Source organism: Gavia stellata, chromosome 33 (genome assembly GCF_030936135.1).
Source record: "Gavia stellata isolate bGavSte3 chromosome 33, bGavSte3.hap2, whole genome shotgun sequence".
In the NCBI taxonomy this organism is placed as follows: Eukaryota; Metazoa; Chordata; class Aves; order Gaviiformes; family Gaviidae; genus Gavia; species Gavia stellata.
The window spans coordinates 2,504,986-2,523,003 of record NC_082626.1 but is presented as its reverse complement, the minus strand read 5'-3'; the positions used below and the strand labels follow the sequence as shown (position 1 = coordinate 2,523,003).

The window sequence follows — 18,018 nt, the reverse complement described above, 5'->3', positions numbered from 1 at the left end:
CATGTGGATTTCTTTTTGCAGCCTCTCCTCAAACGCAAAAAGAATTTGCAAAGAGTTGTGTGAGGATGGGTACTGGAGTTCCTGATCGCACTGGCAGGGTCGGAGCTCTTTCCTAATGTTGCTAATTGTCCCCTTTGAAGCTAAAAATCGGCTTATAAAAAGGCCTGTACGGTCCTTGGTGATCTCTTAGGTTTGGCGGATGTCCTTTGCCTGCGCTAAGGTCTGTTTATCTCTGCAAAGGCTCTGTCCCCATGCAAGCCAGCTCTTGCAAAGAATGCGCTTGTGGGAGGATGGGGTAACCGGGTAAGCGAGAGGGAGCAGAGAAGGCAGCTGGAAGGAGAGGTGGTGCTGCTGGGCCGCGGGAAGCAGAGACGTACCCCCATCTTTGCGATGAGGTCGTGCTCTGCCGTTGAACCTCTTTGAAAAGCAAAACTAGTCCCAAACCCTGTTGTTTCTGGCCGGCCACAGCCCTTCCAGCTCCCTCCTCGCGTGCTGGCATGGTGTAAATCACACCAACGCAAGGGATCTGCGTGCGTGCGAGGGGAGCTGGTGTGCTCCTTGCTGGCAGGACAGAACCTTCTGGCCTGTCCCTCTGCTTCTGACATAGGAGGGACTTGGAGGGGCGGTGGGGGGGTCCAAAGCCGTGAACCCGACGCGATGGAGGGCTCCTGTGAGGCTGCCATCGCTGTTTCGGCTTGGACCGGCAAGGTGGAGCAGAGTCGGTGATGCTTCAGCATTGCTGAGGTGAGGCTGGAGCTGAGCCGCGCGGAGGCTGAGCCTGCGAGCAAAGCTGGCTGGAAATACCTGCGTGGTGGAGGGATCCTGCTGGCAGCGTAGGCAGACTGCTGCGAATTATTGAGGAGAATTAATGTGCTGCTTGTAGAAGTTCTTGCGAGGATTATTTTTTTTTTTCTTAAGCTGAGGTCCTGCTTTTTCCAGTGAGGGCTCTGGACCGTGGAAGTGCGTGGAAGCCATTCTCTGATGCGTCCCGTAGAAGGATAATGATCGTCATCTATCTGGGGGAGAAGCAGGAGGGGGAAATGCTGAGTCTTCGCAGGCCATTCAGTCCTCAGTATCTCTCTGCTCATTTAAGCAGGAAAACATATTTCTCCTGTCTCGCCATGTCGCAGCATCCGCTCTTATGTCAGTTTGAGATCATTCCTCACCTGCTGCCAGCCCACCAGCCAAGGTGCTAAAATAAAGATAACAGGGCAGCCTGCTATCTCAGCTTGCAGCCTCTGTTTGCATCTGATGTTCATCTACCAGCTCTCCAGCTTCCCCCAGGCAATTTGGCAAAGCCGCCACCCTCCTTGCTGCTCCGGAGGGGCTTTGCCATCCTTGTGTGGAGCAGCCGGATGGACTCCTGGCTCTGGTTTTGGCGCTGAAGCAGCACAGAGGGGAGCAGTCACTTTCCCCTGCTCAGGGAAATGCTCTCCGCTGGTGCAGCTTTTAACTCCCGAGAGGGCTGAGGGGTTGGTATTTCCCCCAAGGTTGTGCTGAGCACTGTCTCTTTATCGGCCTTTGCAGGCTCTTCCCTGCAGCTGTTACAACCGATGCTCTGGTCCTCCTTATTCCTCGGGGAGCAGCAAAGCATCGTGATCCGCCTGTGCCCACGCACAGGGACCAAGTGCTGAGTTCGGAGCTCTGCCCTACGCCTGCCCGGGGAGTCTCTGGCCTCGGCTCTGGCAGGGTAGTGGGAGCAGCAGCGTTCCCCCCTTCTCAAAATGGGGGAGAAAAGCTGGGAGGGAAGGGCTTGTGGCTTCCCCAGCATCGCTGGCAGGAAGAAGGGGCTGCGCGGTGGGACGCTGTGCTCGGAGGAGCCTGGAGGTGCGATGGATGGATGCGGCCACTCCAGCCCTGGGTATCTACAGAGGGATTCGGGTCTTCTGCGGCCAGCGCTCGCCTGCAACCCAGTGCGCCCTCGCCTTTGGTCGGCCCAGGCTTGGGAGGAAAAGGCGGCTTTGAAGGCTGGTGAGAAGGGAGGTTTTCAGTGAAACCTTAGTCCCCTCCAGAGAGCTTTCCCTAATCCTCAGTAACGTGCTGTTCAAAAGCCCTCTTTCAAAGGAACAATTGCACTTTCTCGCTGTTGTATCTCCCCTTCCCCAAGGAATTGCCCAGAGGTGTTCCTTGCTGACTGTTTCCTCTCATTTTTCTCTGATAAATAGAATTAATTCCTTTAAAATATAATGGAAGGAGCAATTTCCTCAGCAGGTAGTGGCGAATCTGGCTGATTGATTTGGAGAGATTTCTGCTGTCAAGGACTTATTTCACTTTATTCCCTTCTCCCTGGAGGAGAACCGCAGCCTTTTCCCCCAATAACCAAATGTGACACTTTCAACCTTGAGATCAAACCTCTTAAATGTGGAGGAGGGAAATATTGCAGGAAATGAACATCTACATTTCTTTCAAGAAACTGGTTTTTATTACTAAGGTCCCTGGCCGCAACACGGGCCGTTTCCTGCGGCCACAGCCCTGATAATGGGGGTGCAAGTTCAAACTTGATTCTGTTCAAGTTAATAACTTCTGAATGTGCTGCAAGAGGGGGTCAGCAGGGAAATCTCCCAGGATTAAGAGGTCAGGGAGTGGGATGGCTTGGAAAAAAAATATATGTGTGTATATATACATACACACGCACACATATATATGTATATTGAACTGCTGCAGCATCTTCTTTGTGCAGCCATGGGAGCCGTAAGGAAGGGTTAGCAGTAGAGCCAGCTGGATGATGCTCCTTGGCCTCTCTGCTCAATTCTGCAGCATTTCAGGGCAGAAAACCGTGATTTAGAGAGTGGTTGGGACATCGCCAGCTCGCTCGGCTGCCTGCCAGCAGGACGTGGCCATGTCACATTTGGGTCCGTATTCACATTGCTCTGACTTGGTTTATTTTTAATTTCTCCAACAAGTTGATACCTTGTTCCCTGCAGCTGTCTGCCCAGTCCTGGCCACGTTTTGCCGGGGTTTGCACGTGGGTGCAGCTTGCAGGGTGGGCTGTGCTGGAGCCGGCAGTGCCCACCGGTGTGGAGCCTGTGCCCAGGGCAGGACGGAGACTGGGATTTGTTGTTTGCTCCCCTTGACATTGGAAACAACAAAATCGCAAGTCTTCCAGCCTGCCCCAGGGCTGAAGGACGTGCGGGCGGCGAAGGGTCGTCGGAGAACCTCGCTGGAGCTGCCCTGAGGAGAGAGAAAGGGAGAGGGGGGGTGTTTGGGCACCTGCCCTTCCCTCTGGGTCTGCGTGTGCCTCTATATGGCCCCGTGTGGGGTTAGGTTGGGTCTGGCTGATGCCCCTGTGCTTGCACCCATGGGTGCGTGGGGGGCTGTGTCACCCGCGAAACCCCGTGGGTTTCTAATGTGCACCGGGAGAGGAACCAGGGTGCCAGAGGGGCTTCGCAGCCCTTGGCCGCTGCTGGCAGTGGTGACATAAAGGGCAGTGGTTGTGCCCAATATCCCCCCCCGCCCAGTGCCAGCGCTGGGTCTGAGCCCCAGCTCAGCCCCGATCTGTGCGGGAGCCCGGGCTGCCAGTGGACTGCTCCAGCCCCGTCTGCCAGGGACGGAGGAGAAGCCTCCCACGCCGCTCCGGGAAGGGTGTCTGCTTTTGGCAGCTTTTGCGGTGCTGGGATGTTCGGTCCTGCCCTGCTGGTGTTTTCCTGGGTGTCCTGGTGGGAATATCCCCATCCTTGCTGCCTCAGTTTCCCTGCCCCATGAGACACATCTGGGGTGCGGCCATGAGACGACTCCTCCATGAAGGTTATTGCTGTTTTTTTTAATCCTAGCAGACAGAGCAGATAGCAGTGAAATATGGAGCAGTCAAGGCTGCTGTCCCGCAGACTCTGGGTTGCTGCGGTCTCCCGGCTCGGCATGACCCTGGAGATAAGCCCCCAGCGCTCTTATCAAGGGGCATGGGAGGGGAAGGCAGTAGGTGCCGGGATGCTGGGGCTGGGGCGGAAAGCAAAGTGCAAGGAAATGCAGGAGTGATGCTTGTGGGGCTGGAGCAGGGGAGTGGATGTCCCTTGACCCCGTCAGTCACGCCGGCGAAACGCTGCCGCTGCATGCGATGGTTGCAGCAGCGCAAAGTACAGAGTTGCTGCCTTTGCTGTCTGCGGGCACGCCCCGTCGCATAGCATGCGCGCCACGTGCACCCCATTGCGCACCTTGCATGCCACGCGCCCGTGCGCACCCCGTCACGCACCCCATTGTGCACCTTGCATGCCACGCGCCCTGTGCATGCCCCGTGCACACCCCGTCACGCACCCCATTGCGCGCCTTGCATGCCACATACCCCATCACGTGCCCCACTGCGCGCCTTGCATGCCACACGCCCCATGTGCACCCCATCACGCACCCCATTGCACAGCAAACCCCACGCGTGCCCTGTAGACCCCATTGCACCCCTTGCACGCCACACACCCCGTCACGCACCTCATCGCACCCCTGCTCACCTGAGGGCCGGCTGCCTATCGTCCCCGCCGACTCTCCCAGCCGGTGCCGGCGGAGCAGTGACGTGCAGGAGTTCGGGGCAGCTCTGCCGCTGCTCCTGCCCAGCCGGAGCACGGCGTGAGCAGCCGCGCAGGGAGGCCGAGGCGTTTGCACGGGGACACCCCTCTCCACGCTGCCTTCCCGCTGGACCACGTCCTCCTCCCGCTTTGGGAAGCGCAGCTTTGCTGGAGCCAAGGGAGATCCAGGGGTGTCCTCCTCCCGCTTTGGGAAGCGCAGCTTTGCTGGAGCCAAGGGAGATCCAGGGGTGTCCTCCTCCCGCTTTGGGAAGCGCAGCTTTGCTGGAGCCAAGGGAGATCCAGAGGTGTCCTCCTCCCGCTTTGGGAAGCACAGCTTTGCTGGAGCCAAGGGAGATCCAGGGGTGCGTGTCGCCATCCCTGCGGCATCACCCGGGCCAGACCCCCTGGAGAGAGGGGTGCCAGAGCGGGGTGCCCCCAGCTCTGCAGGCATCCCCAAGAACAGGGTGCCGGCAGCTGCCGGCGTCTGGGAGTCTCAGAGCGAGACTGGCCTGGCAATAAGGCTGGCCTTGGTGACAGCTTTGAGTGGCAGCTGGCGAAGGGACGGAGCTGGGAGGGACAAGGACGCAGCGTGGCTTGGCCTGGCCCAGCTGCAGGATGCACAGGGAATGGGGGCCCCAGGGCTGTGCGTAACGGGGGGCAGAGGGGTCCCCACGGCACCGGCTCAGGATCTGGCCCCTGCCCACTGCACAGCCCCGGAGAAAAGCGAAGAGCCCGCGGCTGCGGGGCCAAGCGCTGCGCCGGGGTTTGCACTGCGCTCGCTGGCTGGGCACAGGCGCCTGCGTGCACACGCGTGCACGTGCGTACGCACCCTCCGAGGCTGCAGAGCCCCCTCTGCCCCCGGCCCACGCGTGGCAACACCGGCACGCGTGCAAAGCAGGCGGCGAGCAGCCCGCACACGTGCCGCGTGACCGCACAGGCAGCAACGGGCGTGCACGCAACGCGCAGGGTGCGGGTACGTGCGGTGCGCAGGCACCGGCGTGTAAAATGCCACGTGTGTGCGTGTGCGCACGTGTGTGCAATGCACGGCTAGCTGGGTGGCACACCCAGGTGACGGGGGGGTGGTGGGTGTGCGTGCAAGGCTCAGCTGGCGGGGATGGGTGGGTGCGTGTGCACACACGTGTCTGTGCGTGTACACACGTGTCTGTGCGTGTGCATGCTCATATGTGTCTGTGCGCGTGCCCACACGTGTCTGTGCGTGCACACACGTGTCTGTGCACATGCACACCTGTATGTGCGTGTGCGTGCACGTCTATGTGTGCGTGCACGCGCGCGTGCGGGTGACCGTGGGTGCACGTCTGTGGGTGCGCGTCCACACGTGGAGGTGGGCGTGTATGTATATGGGTGCGTGTGCAGGGCAGCGTATGTGGGCGCATGTTTGTATGGGCGTGCACGTGTGTCCCCGTGCCCGTGTGTCCGTGTGCCCCCGTGTCCGTGTGTCCCCGTGTCCGTGTGTCTGTGTGTCCCCGTGTCCGTGTGTCCCCGTGTCCGTGTGTCCGTGTGCCCCCGTGTCCCCGTGCCCGTGTGTCCCCGTGCCCGTGTGCCCCGTGTCCGTGTGTCCCCGTGTCCCCGTGCCCGTGTGTCCCCGTGCCCCCGTGTCCGTGTGTCCCCCTGTCCGTGTGCCCCCGTGCCCGTGTGTCCCCGTGTCCGTGTGCCCCCGTGTCCATGTGTCCGTGTGCCCCCGTGTCCGTGTGTCCCCGTGTCCCCCCGTGCCCGTGTGTCCATGTGTCCCCGTGTCCGTGTCCGTGTGCCCCCGTGCCCCCGTGTCCGTGTGTCCCCGTGTCCGTGTGCCCCCGTGTCCGTGTGTCCGTGTGTCCCCGTGTCCGTGTGTCCGTGTGCCCCCGTGTCCGTGTGTCCCCGTGTCCGTGTGTCCCCGTGTCCGTGTCCGTGTGCCCCCGTGTCCGTGTGCCCCCGTGTCCGTGTGTCCGTGTGCCCCCGTGTCCGTGTGTCCGTGTGTCCCCGTGTCCGTGTGTCCGTGTGTCCGTGTGCCCCCGTGTCCGTGTGTCCCCGTGTCCGTGTCCGTGTGCCCCCGTGTCCGTGTGCCCCCGTGTCCGTGTGTCCCCGTGTCCGTGTGTCCGTGTGTCCGTGTGTCCCCGTGTCCGTGGCCCTCCGCTCGCGCGCGCGCACTCCCGCAAACCGCACCCCCGCGCCGCGCGCGTTCCCGGCCACACCGCGCGCGCATGCGCAGAGCCCCCTTCCCGGCCGCTCCGCCGCCGTCCCAGTGCGCCTGCGCAGCTCTCCCGTCCTCGGCCATAAGCTCCGCCCCGCCTGCCCGCGTGCGCATGCGCAGTCGGCGCTTCCTGCCGGGTGGCGGCGGCTGAGGGGACCCTCCCGCGACCCTCCGGGACTCCGCCGCCATGAGCGCACCGGAGCCGCCGGGCCGCGGGATGCGCTTCGCGGAGAGCCAGCTGCGGCGGCACGGCTGGCGGCGAGGTGGGGGCCGGCCTGGATCCCCCCATTCCGCGGTCCCCGGCGTGTCCCGCCGACCCTTGGCCCTCCCTGGGTGTCCCCGGCCGTCCCCAGGCCCCCGATCCCCCTCGTCCCCGGCCCTCCCGGGTCTCGCGGCCCGTCCCTCGGTCCCCGGTTGTCCCCAGCCCCTCGCCCGGAGGAGCAGCGCTCGGCCTCGCGGCCTCACCCCCCCACACTTGGGCTCTCGCAGCAGCCCCAGCCCCCGGTGGCCTCCGCCGGGGGCTCGGGGGGAGCCGCTGCGGCGAGTGACGGGTGCCCTTGTCCCCAGGGCAGGGTCTGGGGAAGCGGGAGGACGGCATCGCCGAGGCCATCCGGGTGAAGGTGAAGTGTGACACGACGGGGGTGAGTACACCCCCCTGCCCCGCGGGGGGTCGGGCCCGGGCGCCACCGCCGGTTTGCAGCCATTTCGGTGGCTTCTCTGCACCCCGCAGGTGGGACACGATGCGGCGGAGCCGTTCTCCTTCCACTGGTGGGACCACGTCTTCAACAAGGCGGCTGCCAACATCGCCGTGGAGGCCGGGCAGGTAGGAGGGCTGGGGGGCGGCGGGGGGCACCCCAGTCGGGCCGGGGTGGGGTTAAAAGCAGGGGAGGGCTTTGGGGTCCCATTTGGTGGCCTTTGCACTGCCGCTGTGCGTCCCCGCAGCCCTTAACAGCGCGCAGCTCCTTGCACGGGGAATGCAGTGGCAGAGGTGTGCTGCTGGAGGGGGCAAAGCCCCTTGGGCAAAACGCTTCCGAGCCCTTTGCGTCTCTCTCCCCCCAGGATGGCATCTCCATGAAGACGCTTTCCGAGCAGGGAGTCAAGATCAGCAATAAGAAGCCCCGCAAGGCCTGCGGCACCGGCAGCATGCTGTACGGCCGCTTCGTGAAGGTAACCGGCCCTGGGGACATGGCTCGGGGAGCAGCTGGCGTCTCTGTGAAGGCTGCTGTGAATTCTGCACCCCGCCTTTGCGGCGCAGCCTCTTCAGCCCATCGCTGCTGTGGCCCCCAGGGCCCCCTTTTCCTTGTCCCCCTTTCTCACGGCCCCTTTGCCTCTCCCTACTGCAGTCAGCCACGCTCACAGCACGTGGGGAGGAGTCCACAAAGCTGCACACCGGCTCAGAGAGCAGCGAGGAGGAGGAGGAGAAGCTGGACCTTTCTTCGGCCAGGAGGTGAGGCTGGGGCAGCGGTGCATGCCCCATCCCCACAGTGCGGCCATGGGGAGGGACGAGGGCTGCGAGGGGGAGCCCTGGTCCGGACCGCGCTCCCCCTCCATGCCGATGCTGGGGGTGACACGTCCTGTCTGTCCTGCAGGCTGACAGACGAGGAGCTGATGCGAGCATGCGGGGGCCGCACGGCACACAAGTAAGTGGTTGGTGGGGGCTGCGCGGTTGGGCTCCCCGCTCCTGGCAGGGGCTTCCGGGGAGGCTGGGGGGCACGTTCCCTGCCAGGGAGGTGCCGGACCCCGGCTGCCCACCATCGTTGCAGGGGTGCCCGTCACGGCCTGACCATGAGTGCCAAGCTGGCGCGCCTGGAGGAGCAGGAGCGAGCTTTCCTGGCCACGTACCGACAGAAGGAGCGGCAGCACGAGCCCTCAGAGAGCAGCCCCCCAGCAGGGAGGCAGGAAAAAAGGAAGAAGAAAAAAAGGAAACAGTCCAGGGACGGAACCGATCCCGAGGTGCTGCAGAGCCAGGAGCCAAGTGGAGAAGAGGAGGTGGCAGGAGAGGAAGGGAAGGTCGTGAAGAGGAAGAAGAAGAAGAAGAGGAAGAACCAGGAGCCAAGCGGGGAAGAGGAGGTGGCAGGAGAGGAGGGGAAGACTGCAAAGAGGAGGAAGAAGAAGCAGCAGGAGGAGGACAAAGAAGAGCCAGTTGAGACAGAGAAGAAGAAAGACAAAGAAGAGCTGGCTGAGAGAGAGGTACCTCTAGAAGACACAGATGGGCCAGACCAGGCTGGGCACAGCCCCAGGAAGAAGAGGAAGAAGAGGAAGAGGGAGCCAGAGTAAGCAAGGGCCAAGGCTGCTGTGCTGCACAGCTGCTAGTATCATCTGGCTGTGAGGGTCCCCATCCCGTCAGCTGGTGCTGGTGGGTGCCCAAGGGTCCTCTGGGCTCTTCCTGGTGGAGCCCAGTGCTGTGGCCCAGCTGCGTAAGTGTTCGCTGGGCTGGGACTGGTTGGTCTGGAGCTGGATCCAGCTTTATTTCACTCTCTGAGCCTTCCTCCCATCAGGGCTGACGCCAGTTCCCACCAGGCCCTGGGGCAGGGACCCCTTTGCCGTGGGTCTGTCGCAGAGGGACACGAGGGGACAGACCCCACAGAGTATTGAAATATTTTTTCAAGGGCATGAATAAATCTTTATTGCAGTAAACTATCCTGAAGTGCAAGATATGTGGCAGACCCCAAGATCCTAGAAGCACTCAAATTAGGTAGCAACCCCAAACAGAGCCCGCCTGGCAGCTGCCCCCTCGGTCCCAAGCTCTTGGGGGCTTTGTTCTGCAGTGAACTTCGATCCCGCTGGCAGACCTGGGTAGGACTGGAGCTCAGTGAGGTGCTGAGCATCCTCCTAGCAGAGAGCTGCTGCTTTGGCAGAATTAGGCCCCGATTTGCTGTGCCGAAGTTTAGCCCGGCACCCCAAGCCCCTGCTGAGCCCCAGCCCTAGGTCAGCTGCAGGACGCAGTCTGTCTCGGGGTACGGTGGCAGGTTTAAAGCGTATTTCTCCTGGAGCGCGGCGGGCACAAACCTACCCCCGAGGAAGTGGTAGCGGCCTGCGAAATGCATTGCCGCCTTCTTGGGTGCCGTGAGCGAGATAAGCATGTCGGGTTGGAGACCGTCCGCCTTCCCCTTCTCCACGTCCCAGCCTGCAACAAGCCCCGAGGCCAGGCTGGAACCGGGAAGATGCCGGCCCGGCACCTTCATCTGGCAGGTCCAGCTGTTACTCACCCGAGGGGATGTCGATGCTCGCGATGGGCACTGTGATGCGTTCAAGGGTGCTGAGGATGCTGCCGAAGGGCTCCCGCACTGCTCCCTTGAAGCTGAACCCAAAAATGGCGTCCACCACCAGGCCGTAGAGCTCATCGATGAGCGCAGCCTGCAGTGGAGAAGGCAACGGGTGAAAAACAGCCCTGGGCACGGCTCCGAGGGCGGCTGCTCCCTAGCCGGGGGCTGCTCCTCACCTCAGCCGGGAACTCGGGGAGGAAGGGGATGTCCATCTTCTGGCACTGGGTGGTCAAACCTTCAAACAGGGGCTTGTTGGGGCGCTTGGGGTAATACACGGTTGGCTCGTAGCCCTGCAAGAGCAGGAGGGACCTGAACAGCGCTCTGGCACCGGCAGCAGCCGGAGGAGTGGGAACCCCAAAGCTTGCGGCTATGGGGGTGCAAGGGACCGGCACCCTCCCCGGGGGGAGGACGCAGCCGCCTGCACGAGAGACTCACAAACATTTTCAGGTGTCGGGCGCAGACCAAGCCGTCGCCGCCGTTGTTCCCCGGCCCGCACACGACCAGCACGGCGGGCTGGCTCGTGGTGAAGGAGCTGGGTGGGTAGGCCTGGTGTGGGGCAGGAGGCGGAGGGTTACGCTGGGGAAATGGGGCCGGGACCCCCCCCCAGGACCCCCGCCTGCCTCTCCTGCGCCCACCTTGGCGATGGCGGTGGCGCAGCTCAGCCCCGCCAGCTCCATCAGCTGGTCCACGCTGAATTTGTACTCGGTGAAGAGCTCCTGGTCGATGGCCTGGGCCTCCTCCTGCCTGGGGAGGGAGGATGGCACCCCGGGGGCCTCCAAACCCGGCCGCACCCCGGCTCCGCCGCACCGGCCCGGGGGGCAGCTGGGAGCCCCCCGACTTTGCGAGTGTCGGGGTGGGGGGGACAGGGTCCAGCTCCCCACGCTGAGCCCCCCCCCGTGTACCTCTGCACCCCCATATGTCCCGCCCGACCCCTCTGCAGCCCCCCCCGTGCCCTCCTCAGCCCCCCCCCCACTTCTCCACCCTGTGAACCCCCCTCGCACCCTGCGGACCCCCAAACACCCTCGACCACGCTCCGGACGCCCCTGCAATTTTCGGGCCCCCCCTTTTACACACACACACACCCCCCAGCGCATCCCCGCACGCCCCCTCCGCAGCCATACCCGAGGAAGCGGAGCCCCCGCGGGCCGGGCCCCGCGCTGGGCCCGTGCATGGCGCGGTGGGGGCGGCACCGGTCCCGGTCCCAGCTCCGGTCCCAGCCCCGGCTCGGGCAGCGCCCGCCCGCCCGCGCCCCCGCCGCCACCAGCAGCCCCAGCCCCAGCAGCGCCCGCGGGCTCGGCATGCGGCGGGCCCGGCTCGGCTCGGCTCGGCTCGGGGCTCGGCTCGGCGCTCGGCCCGGCTCGGCTCGGCGCTCCGCTCAGCGTTCGGCTCGGCGCTCGGCTCTGCTCGGCTCGACTCGGCTCGGCTCGGCTCGGCGCTCGGCTCGGCTCGGCGCTCCGCTCAGCGTTCGGCTCGGCGTTCGGCTCTTCTCGGCGCTCGGCTCGGCGCTCGGCTCTGCTCGGCTCTCCTCGGCTCTGCTCGGCTCCTCTCGGCTCGGCGCTCGGCACGGCGCAGGCGCGGCCCCGGGGCGGAGCGGTTCGCCGGGCTCGGAGCCCGCCGCCCCCCCGAGGCCTGGGAGCCCCCGGGACCCCCCCGCCCCCGCCCCCGCCCGCAGCACGGAACGGAGGACGGCAAAGGACCGGATTCAAAACCGTGTTGGCTCAAGCACCCTCCGCGGGCTCCCAGCGGCAGCTCGGCCCTGCCCCGGGGGACGCGCGGGCCGGGCCGCATCCCGCTGCCCGGTCCCGCTGCCCCCCCCCAGTCCCCGCGGGACGCGGCCGTCTCCCCGGTGTCCTCCGCCGTCACACGAGGCTGCAGATGAGGGACGGCGCTCTGCTCCCCCTGCGGGGCTCCCGGCAGCCGGCGGGGCTGGGAGGCGGCGAGGCCACCGGGGCGTTACGGGGTGGGGGGGTCCCGTGCGGGGGGTGGGGGGGGGATTTCATACGGGGGCGCGTGAGGTCACCCTCAGATCTGCTGTCCCCCTCTGTGGGGTCGGGCTTTGGGGTCGGCTGCAAGGTGCCAAAATCCCCAACCCCCCTCATTTTGGGTGTGGGGACGCGGCCGTTGCAAGGGGCCCCCCCAAGCCCTGCGGGGGGTCTCCACCCCTGAGCCCCCCCCCCCCACCTTGGAGGCCGCCCCGGAGCCCAGAACACCCATCCGCTCCCCTGCCCGCTCCTCCGGTGCATCACCTACCGCTCCCGGGACCTCGGCCGGAGGGTTTGGGGGTCATGATGCCCTGTGAAACACAGCGTTACACCCCCAGCCCTCGGCTCGAGACCCACAGCCCCTCAGCTTGTGAGACCCCCAGCCCCTCCTCGGCTCGTGAGACCCACAGCCCCTCAGCTCGAGACCCCCAGCCCCTCCTCGGCTCGTGAGACCCACAGCCCCTCGGCTCGAGACCCACAGCCCCTCAGCTCGAGACCCCCAGCCCCTCCTCGGCTCGTGAGACCCACAGCCCCTCGGCTCGAGACCCACAGCCCCTCAGCTCGAGACCCCCAGCCCTCGGCTCGTGAGACCCACAGCCCCTCAGCTCGAGACCCACAGCCCTTGGCTCGTGAGACCCCCAGCCCCTCAGCTCGAGACCCCCAGCCCCTCGGCTTGTGAGACCCCCAGCCCCTCCTCGGCTCGTGAGACCCACAGCCCCTCGGCTCGAGACCCACAGCCCCTCAGCTCGAGACCCCCAGCCCTCGGCTCGTGAGACCCACAGCCCCTCAGCTCGAGACCCACAGCCCTTGGCTCGTGAGACCCCCAGCCCCTCAGCTCGAGACCCCCAGCCCCTCGGCTCGTGAGACCCCCAGCCCTCGGCTCGAGACCCCCAGCCCCTTAGCTCGAGACCCCCAGCCCCTCGGCTCATGAGACCCCCAGCCCCTCAGCTCGAGACCCCCAGCCCCTCAGCTCGAGACCCCCAGCCCCTTGGCTCGTGAGACCCCCAGCCCCTTAGCTCGAGACCCCCAGCCCCTCGGCTCATGAGACCCCCCAGCCCCTCAGCTCGAGACCCCCAGCCCCTTAGCTCGAGACCCCCAGCCCCTCAGCTCGAGACCCCCAGCCCCTCGGCTTGTGAGACCCCCAGCCCCTCCTCGGCTCGTGAGACCCACAGCCCCTCGGCTCGAGACCCACAGCCCCTCAGCTCGAGACCCCCAGCCCTCGGCTCGTGAGACCCACAGCCCCTCAGCTCGAGACCCACAGCCCTTGGCTCGTGAGACCCCCAGCCCCTCAGCTCGAGACCCCCAGCCCCTCGGCTCGTGAGACCCCCAGCCCTCGGCTCGAGACCCCCAGCCCTCGGCTCGTGAGACCCACAGCCCCTCAGCTCGAGAACCCCAGCCCCTTAGCTCGAGACCCCCAGCCCCTCGGCTCATGAGACCCCCAGCCCCTCAGCTCGAGACCCCCAGCCCCTCAGCTCGAGACCCCCAGCCCCTTGGCTCGTGAGACCCCCAGCCCCTTAGCTCGAGACCCCCAGCCCCTCGGCTCATGAGACCCCCCAGCCCCTCAGCTCGAGACCCCCAGCCCCTTAGCTCGAGACCCCCAGCCCCTCAGCTCGAGACCCCCAGCCCCTCGGCTTGTGAGACCCCCAGCCCCTTAGCTCGAGACCCACAGCCCTCGGCTCATGAGACCCACAGCCCCTCAGCTCGAGACCCACAGCCCTTGGCTCATGAGACCCACAGCCCCTCGGCTCGTGAGACCCACAGCCCTCAGCTCGAGACCCACAGCCCCTCAGCTCGTGAGACCCCCAGCCCTCGGCTCAAGACCCCCAGCCCTCGGCTTGTGACACCCCCAGCCCTTGGCTCGTGAGACCCACAGCCCCTCAGCTCGAGACCCCCAGCCCCTTGGCTCGTGAGACCCCCAGCCCCTTAGCTCAAGACCCCCAGCCCCTCGGCTCGTGAGACCCCCAGCCCCTCAGCTCGAGACCCCCAGCCCCTTAGCTCGAGACCCCCAGCCCCTCGGCTCATGAGACCCCCCAGCCCCTCAGCTCGAGACCCCCAGCCCCTCAGCTCGAGACCCCCAGCCCCTCGGCTTGTGAGACCCCCAGCCCCTCGGCTCGTGAGACCCCCAGCCCCTCGGCTCGAGACCCGCAGCCCTCAGCTCATGAGACCCGCAGCCCTTGGCTCGTGAGACCCCCAGCCCTCGGCTCGAGACCCCCAGCCCTCGGCTCGTGAGACCCACAGCCCCTCGGCTCGTGAGACCCACAGCCCTCAGCTCGAGACCCCCAGCCCCTTAGCTCGAGACCCCCAGCCCCTCGGCTCATGAGACCCCCAGCCCCTCAGCTCGAGACCCCCAGCCCCTCGGCTCATGAGACCCCCAGCCCCTCAGCTCGAGACCCCCAGCCCCTCGGCTCATGAGACCCCCAGCCCCTCAGCTCGAGACCCCCAGCCCCTTGGCTCGTGAGACCCCCAGCCCCTTGGCTCGAGACCCCCAGCCCCTCGGCTCATGAGACCCCCCAGCCCCTCAGCTCGAGACCCCCAGCCCCTTAGCTCGAGACCCCCAGCCCCTCAGCTCGAGACCCCCAGCCCCTCGGCTTGTGAGACCCCCAGCCCCTTAGCTCGAGACCCACAGCCCTCGGCTCATGAGACCCACAGCCCCTCAGCTCGAGACCCACAGCCCTTGGCTCATGAGACCCACAGCCCCTCGGCTCGTGAGACCCACAGCCCTCAGCTCGAGACCCACAGCCCCTCAGCTCGTGAGACCCCCAGCCCTCGGCTCAAGACCCCCAGCCCTCGGCTTGTGACACCCCCAGCCCTTGGCTCGTGAGACCCACAGCCCCTCAGCTCGAGACCCCCAGCCCCTTGGCTCGTGAGACCCCCAGCCCCTTAGCTCGAGACCCCCAGCCCCTCGGCTCATGAGACCCCCCAGCCCCTCAGCTCGAGACCCCCAGCCCCTCGGCTTGTGAGACCCCCAGCCCCTCGGCTCGTGAGACCCCCAGCCCCTCGGCTCGAGACCCGCAGCCCTCAGCTCATGAGACCCGCAGCCCTTGGCTCGTGAGACCCCCAGCCCTCGGCTCACTGGGGAAGCGAAGCTCCGGCTGCGTTTGGTACTTACTCGTCCGGAGGCCACCATGGCGCGGCGGGGCCGGGCACGGGTGGGTGGTGTTAAGGCTACTGGGGGCAAAGCAGAGACGGTTCATGTGGAGGTGATGGAGAGGATCTGTGTGACCAACTCTCCCCTATCGCATCGTTACCGAACCCTCCCCAAATCCCAGCCTGAATTACCCCAGACGCGCTCCCCAGGATCTTCTAAAATATCTGGATTCTCACCTCGAACCATGAGAGAAGCCGCTGGGGCGATGCCACTCGCTGCATTACATTTGCTGCAAGGGTATTGGGGTGCCAGGAACTGTATTGGGGTGCCCCCCCCTCGCCCACCCACCTGTTAGCGTGGGGCTGACTGCGACACTCTGGAGCTGCGCTGGGACCATCCTCATCCTTCCCAGAGATGTCCAGGCAGCCGCGTGGATCGCAGGGCTCCAGTGTAGGGCCATCAGTCGGGGCCGCTCCTCTTCCTCCGGGGAGGAAGGGCAAATAGGCAGGAGTCCGGTAGCAGACCGTGCCGAAGCCTTGGCTCCGGCAGAAATCGGTGGTGTGGCTCAAGAAAGTTGTCTGGGTTTTAGTTTGCACCTTCCTACCTGGACGCCCGGGATGTGCTCCCGGCACAGGCGTGTACAGCTCGTCCCCAGGCTGGGCTTTCCCCCTGAAGGATCTGGGATGGAAAAAGGGAAGTTTTATCTCATGGGTGATGCTGGGAACTCATCCACGGAGGGAGGAGAGACAGGACGGCAGCGTTCCTACTCACGCCTCGCTCCCCCCGAGCCGTGTGCCGCTGGCGTGGGGCGGCGTGGAGCAAAACCGCGGCTGGCCGGGGACCTGCTCGGATGGAGGGACGGCCTGGGGTTTACACACACGTGTCCCTCTGCCCGCCAAACCCCGGTGCCTCTCTCCACCAACGCCCATCTGGGGTGTCAGCCCCCAGCACCCCACTCTCCCCCACGCCCCCGGCGTGATGCTCACCGGGGCTGGGGCGGGCGCCCAGCCACCCTCGCGGGAGAGGCGGCGGTGGAGGCAGAGCTGGTGCCGGATGGCGTCGGTGAGCTTGTGCACCACCCGCTCGCGGGCAGCGCGGGGAGCGTCCTGCGGAGGAGAGAGCCCGCGCCGGCTGGGCCGAGTGGGTCGCCCCCAGGGCTGGGGCAGTCGCCCCGTCACGCACGGGAGGGTCCGGCCTCGGGGGTTTTCCCCGGCACGCCTTACCTGGCAGCGGGAAAGCAAAGTCAGGGCCTCCTTGTAGTGCCCGATGGCTTTCTGGGGGTCTCCCAGGTGGAAGCAGGCTGCTCCCAGCCCCTCGCACGCTTGCCACTGCCCCTGCACGTCCCCTGGCAGGCGAAGGGCAGCATCGGTACTGGCCCAGCACGTCGCAGCCGAGGTCCCGGGGATGGACCATCGCTGATGCCCTTTGGATCCGGCGCACGCCTGGCTCAACTCCGCTCGGTGTCCGGATGCTGCGGAGCCCCCAGCGCAGGGGTGATTTGCCTGCACCTCCCCTTACCCGAGTCCCGGAAGGCTTGCAAGGCGTGCAGGTAGTTCTCTGCGGCAGCCTCGTGGTTCCCGAGCCGACTGCAGGCATACGCCAGGTTACCGAAGCACTGCCCCTGCGCCCTCCGGTTCCCTAGAGCGCCTGGAATTGGGAACACGGGGCTCCATCCCAAGCCGGCACATCTGGCAAAGGCGAAAGCAAGAGATACCGGTGCGACCTACTGTGCAGTGCCGCCGCGCGCCGGTGCCAGCCCAGGGCCGTGCCGAAGCTGCGCAGGGCGTTGTGGGCAGCACCCAAGTTCTGCAGCAGCGCAGCCTCCCTGCGCCGGTCCGGCTCGGCGCCGCAGAGGGCAAGGGCCCGCTCGAAGCTCTCGGCAGCCAGGGAGAAGATGCGGAGCTGGGAGTAGCTGAGGCCAATGTCGGTGTAGAGTTTCCCTGCAGGGCAGAGAGGAAAAGCTGGGTGCGGGTGCTGCTCCCCAGGGCACCGAGAGGAAAGGGTGCGGCGCGGCGTTACCTCACAGGGCTGGGTCGGGGATGCTCTCGCAGAGTGAGCGGCACTGGGTGAGGACCCCCACGATCTCCGCCGCCCTGAACCCTCGGCTCTGCAGCATGGAGCCGCTCGCCCTGCTCAGAGCCACCGCGGCAGCCTCGGGGCTCGCGGCCGCCGCGTAGGTCCGCGCCGCGTCCAGGAAGCAACGCGCAGCTCGCGCCGGCTCCCGCATCCCCAGGTAGCAGCAGCCCATCTGCACGCGGGTCCCTGCTCGGCTGCCAGCCTGCGCCGCGCGGTCGTGGCCGACGGCTTTGCCGAAATACTCCAGAGCCTTCGGAAAGTCCCGGAGCCCTTCGTGAGCTGCTCCGATGCTGAAATAAAGGTCCCCCAAGCGCTCTCCGCTCTCCCCCTCCGAGGGCTGGGACTGGAGGAGGAACTCAAGGCCCTTTTTGGGCTTCCCCGTCTCCACGTAGGCAGCCCCCAGGTTGAAGGCACAAGCCCTGCGGAGCCGGGGGCTCGCCGTGCCCCCGGAGAGGAGAAGCGCCTTCCTGAAGCACCCCACCGCCTCCCGCGCATCGCCCAGCGCCAGTGCCCGGTGCCCGGCTCGCGTGAGCCCCTCGATCTCGGCCGCCCATCCTCCCGCCTCGTCCCTTCCCTCCTGGGCATCTTCCCCAGCCTCCGGCTTCTCCTTCCCTTTTTTCCGGCTCTTCATCCTGACCGTGGGGGCCGCGGGCTGCACCCCGGGGTTAGCAGCCTCCTCCGAAGCCATGGGCAGGGTGAGCGACCCGCCTGCAAGAGAGAGACGCAGCAGGCAGCCCGAGCCGGCACGGTCCTGGGATTTCTTGAAACGAGCGGCATTATTTTATATTATTTAAAAAAAAAATGTTAAAAAAGCTGGGGAAGGAGGGGGGGACGCCACAGCACGGGGTGGGCATTCCTGGGGTGTTTTTTTGGGAGGCGGAATAACCGGTTGCACACACTTACTGTTTGCTCTTTGGGTGCAAATGGT

The 18,018-nt window shown here is 65.7% G+C and overlaps 3 protein-coding genes across 3 annotated transcripts; 1 reads left to right on the top strand and 2 right to left on the bottom strand.

The window, feature by feature from the left end:
• Positions 1-6,865: 6,865 nt before the first annotated feature.
• LOC104257407 (G patch domain-containing protein 4) lies at positions 6,866-9,318 on the top strand. Its single transcript, XM_059832272.1, has 7 exons — positions 6,866-6,941; positions 7,246-7,319; positions 7,409-7,501; positions 7,738-7,845; positions 8,022-8,125; positions 8,268-8,318; positions 8,442-9,318. Exons 1-7 carry the CDS (start codon positions 6,866-6,868, stop codon positions 8,953-8,955), a joined length of 1,020 nt encoding a protein of 339 aa, XP_059688255.1. The 3' UTR covers positions 8,956-9,318.
• A 45-nt stretch (positions 9,319-9,363) lies between these two features.
• Positions 9,364-11,244, bottom strand: NAXE (NAD(P)HX epimerase). Its single transcript, XM_059832275.1, has 6 exons — positions 11,066-11,244; positions 10,580-10,688; positions 10,380-10,490; positions 10,121-10,234; positions 9,888-10,035; positions 9,364-9,805 (listed from the first exon to the last, which is right to left on the bottom strand). Exons 1-6 carry the CDS (start codon positions 11,242-11,244, stop codon positions 9,603-9,605), a joined length of 864 nt encoding a protein of 287 aa, XP_059688258.1. The 3' UTR covers positions 9,364-9,602.
• Positions 11,245-15,781: 4,537 nt separating this feature from the next.
• Positions 15,782-17,778, bottom strand: TTC24 (tetratricopeptide repeat domain 24). The gene is given in 6 exon segments (XM_059832099.1): positions 15,782-15,856; positions 16,001-16,120; positions 16,238-16,359; positions 16,533-16,661; positions 16,742-16,954; positions 17,034-17,778. Coding segments are annotated over 6 exon segments (1,404 nt in total).
• Positions 17,779-18,018: the final 240 nt, after the last annotated feature.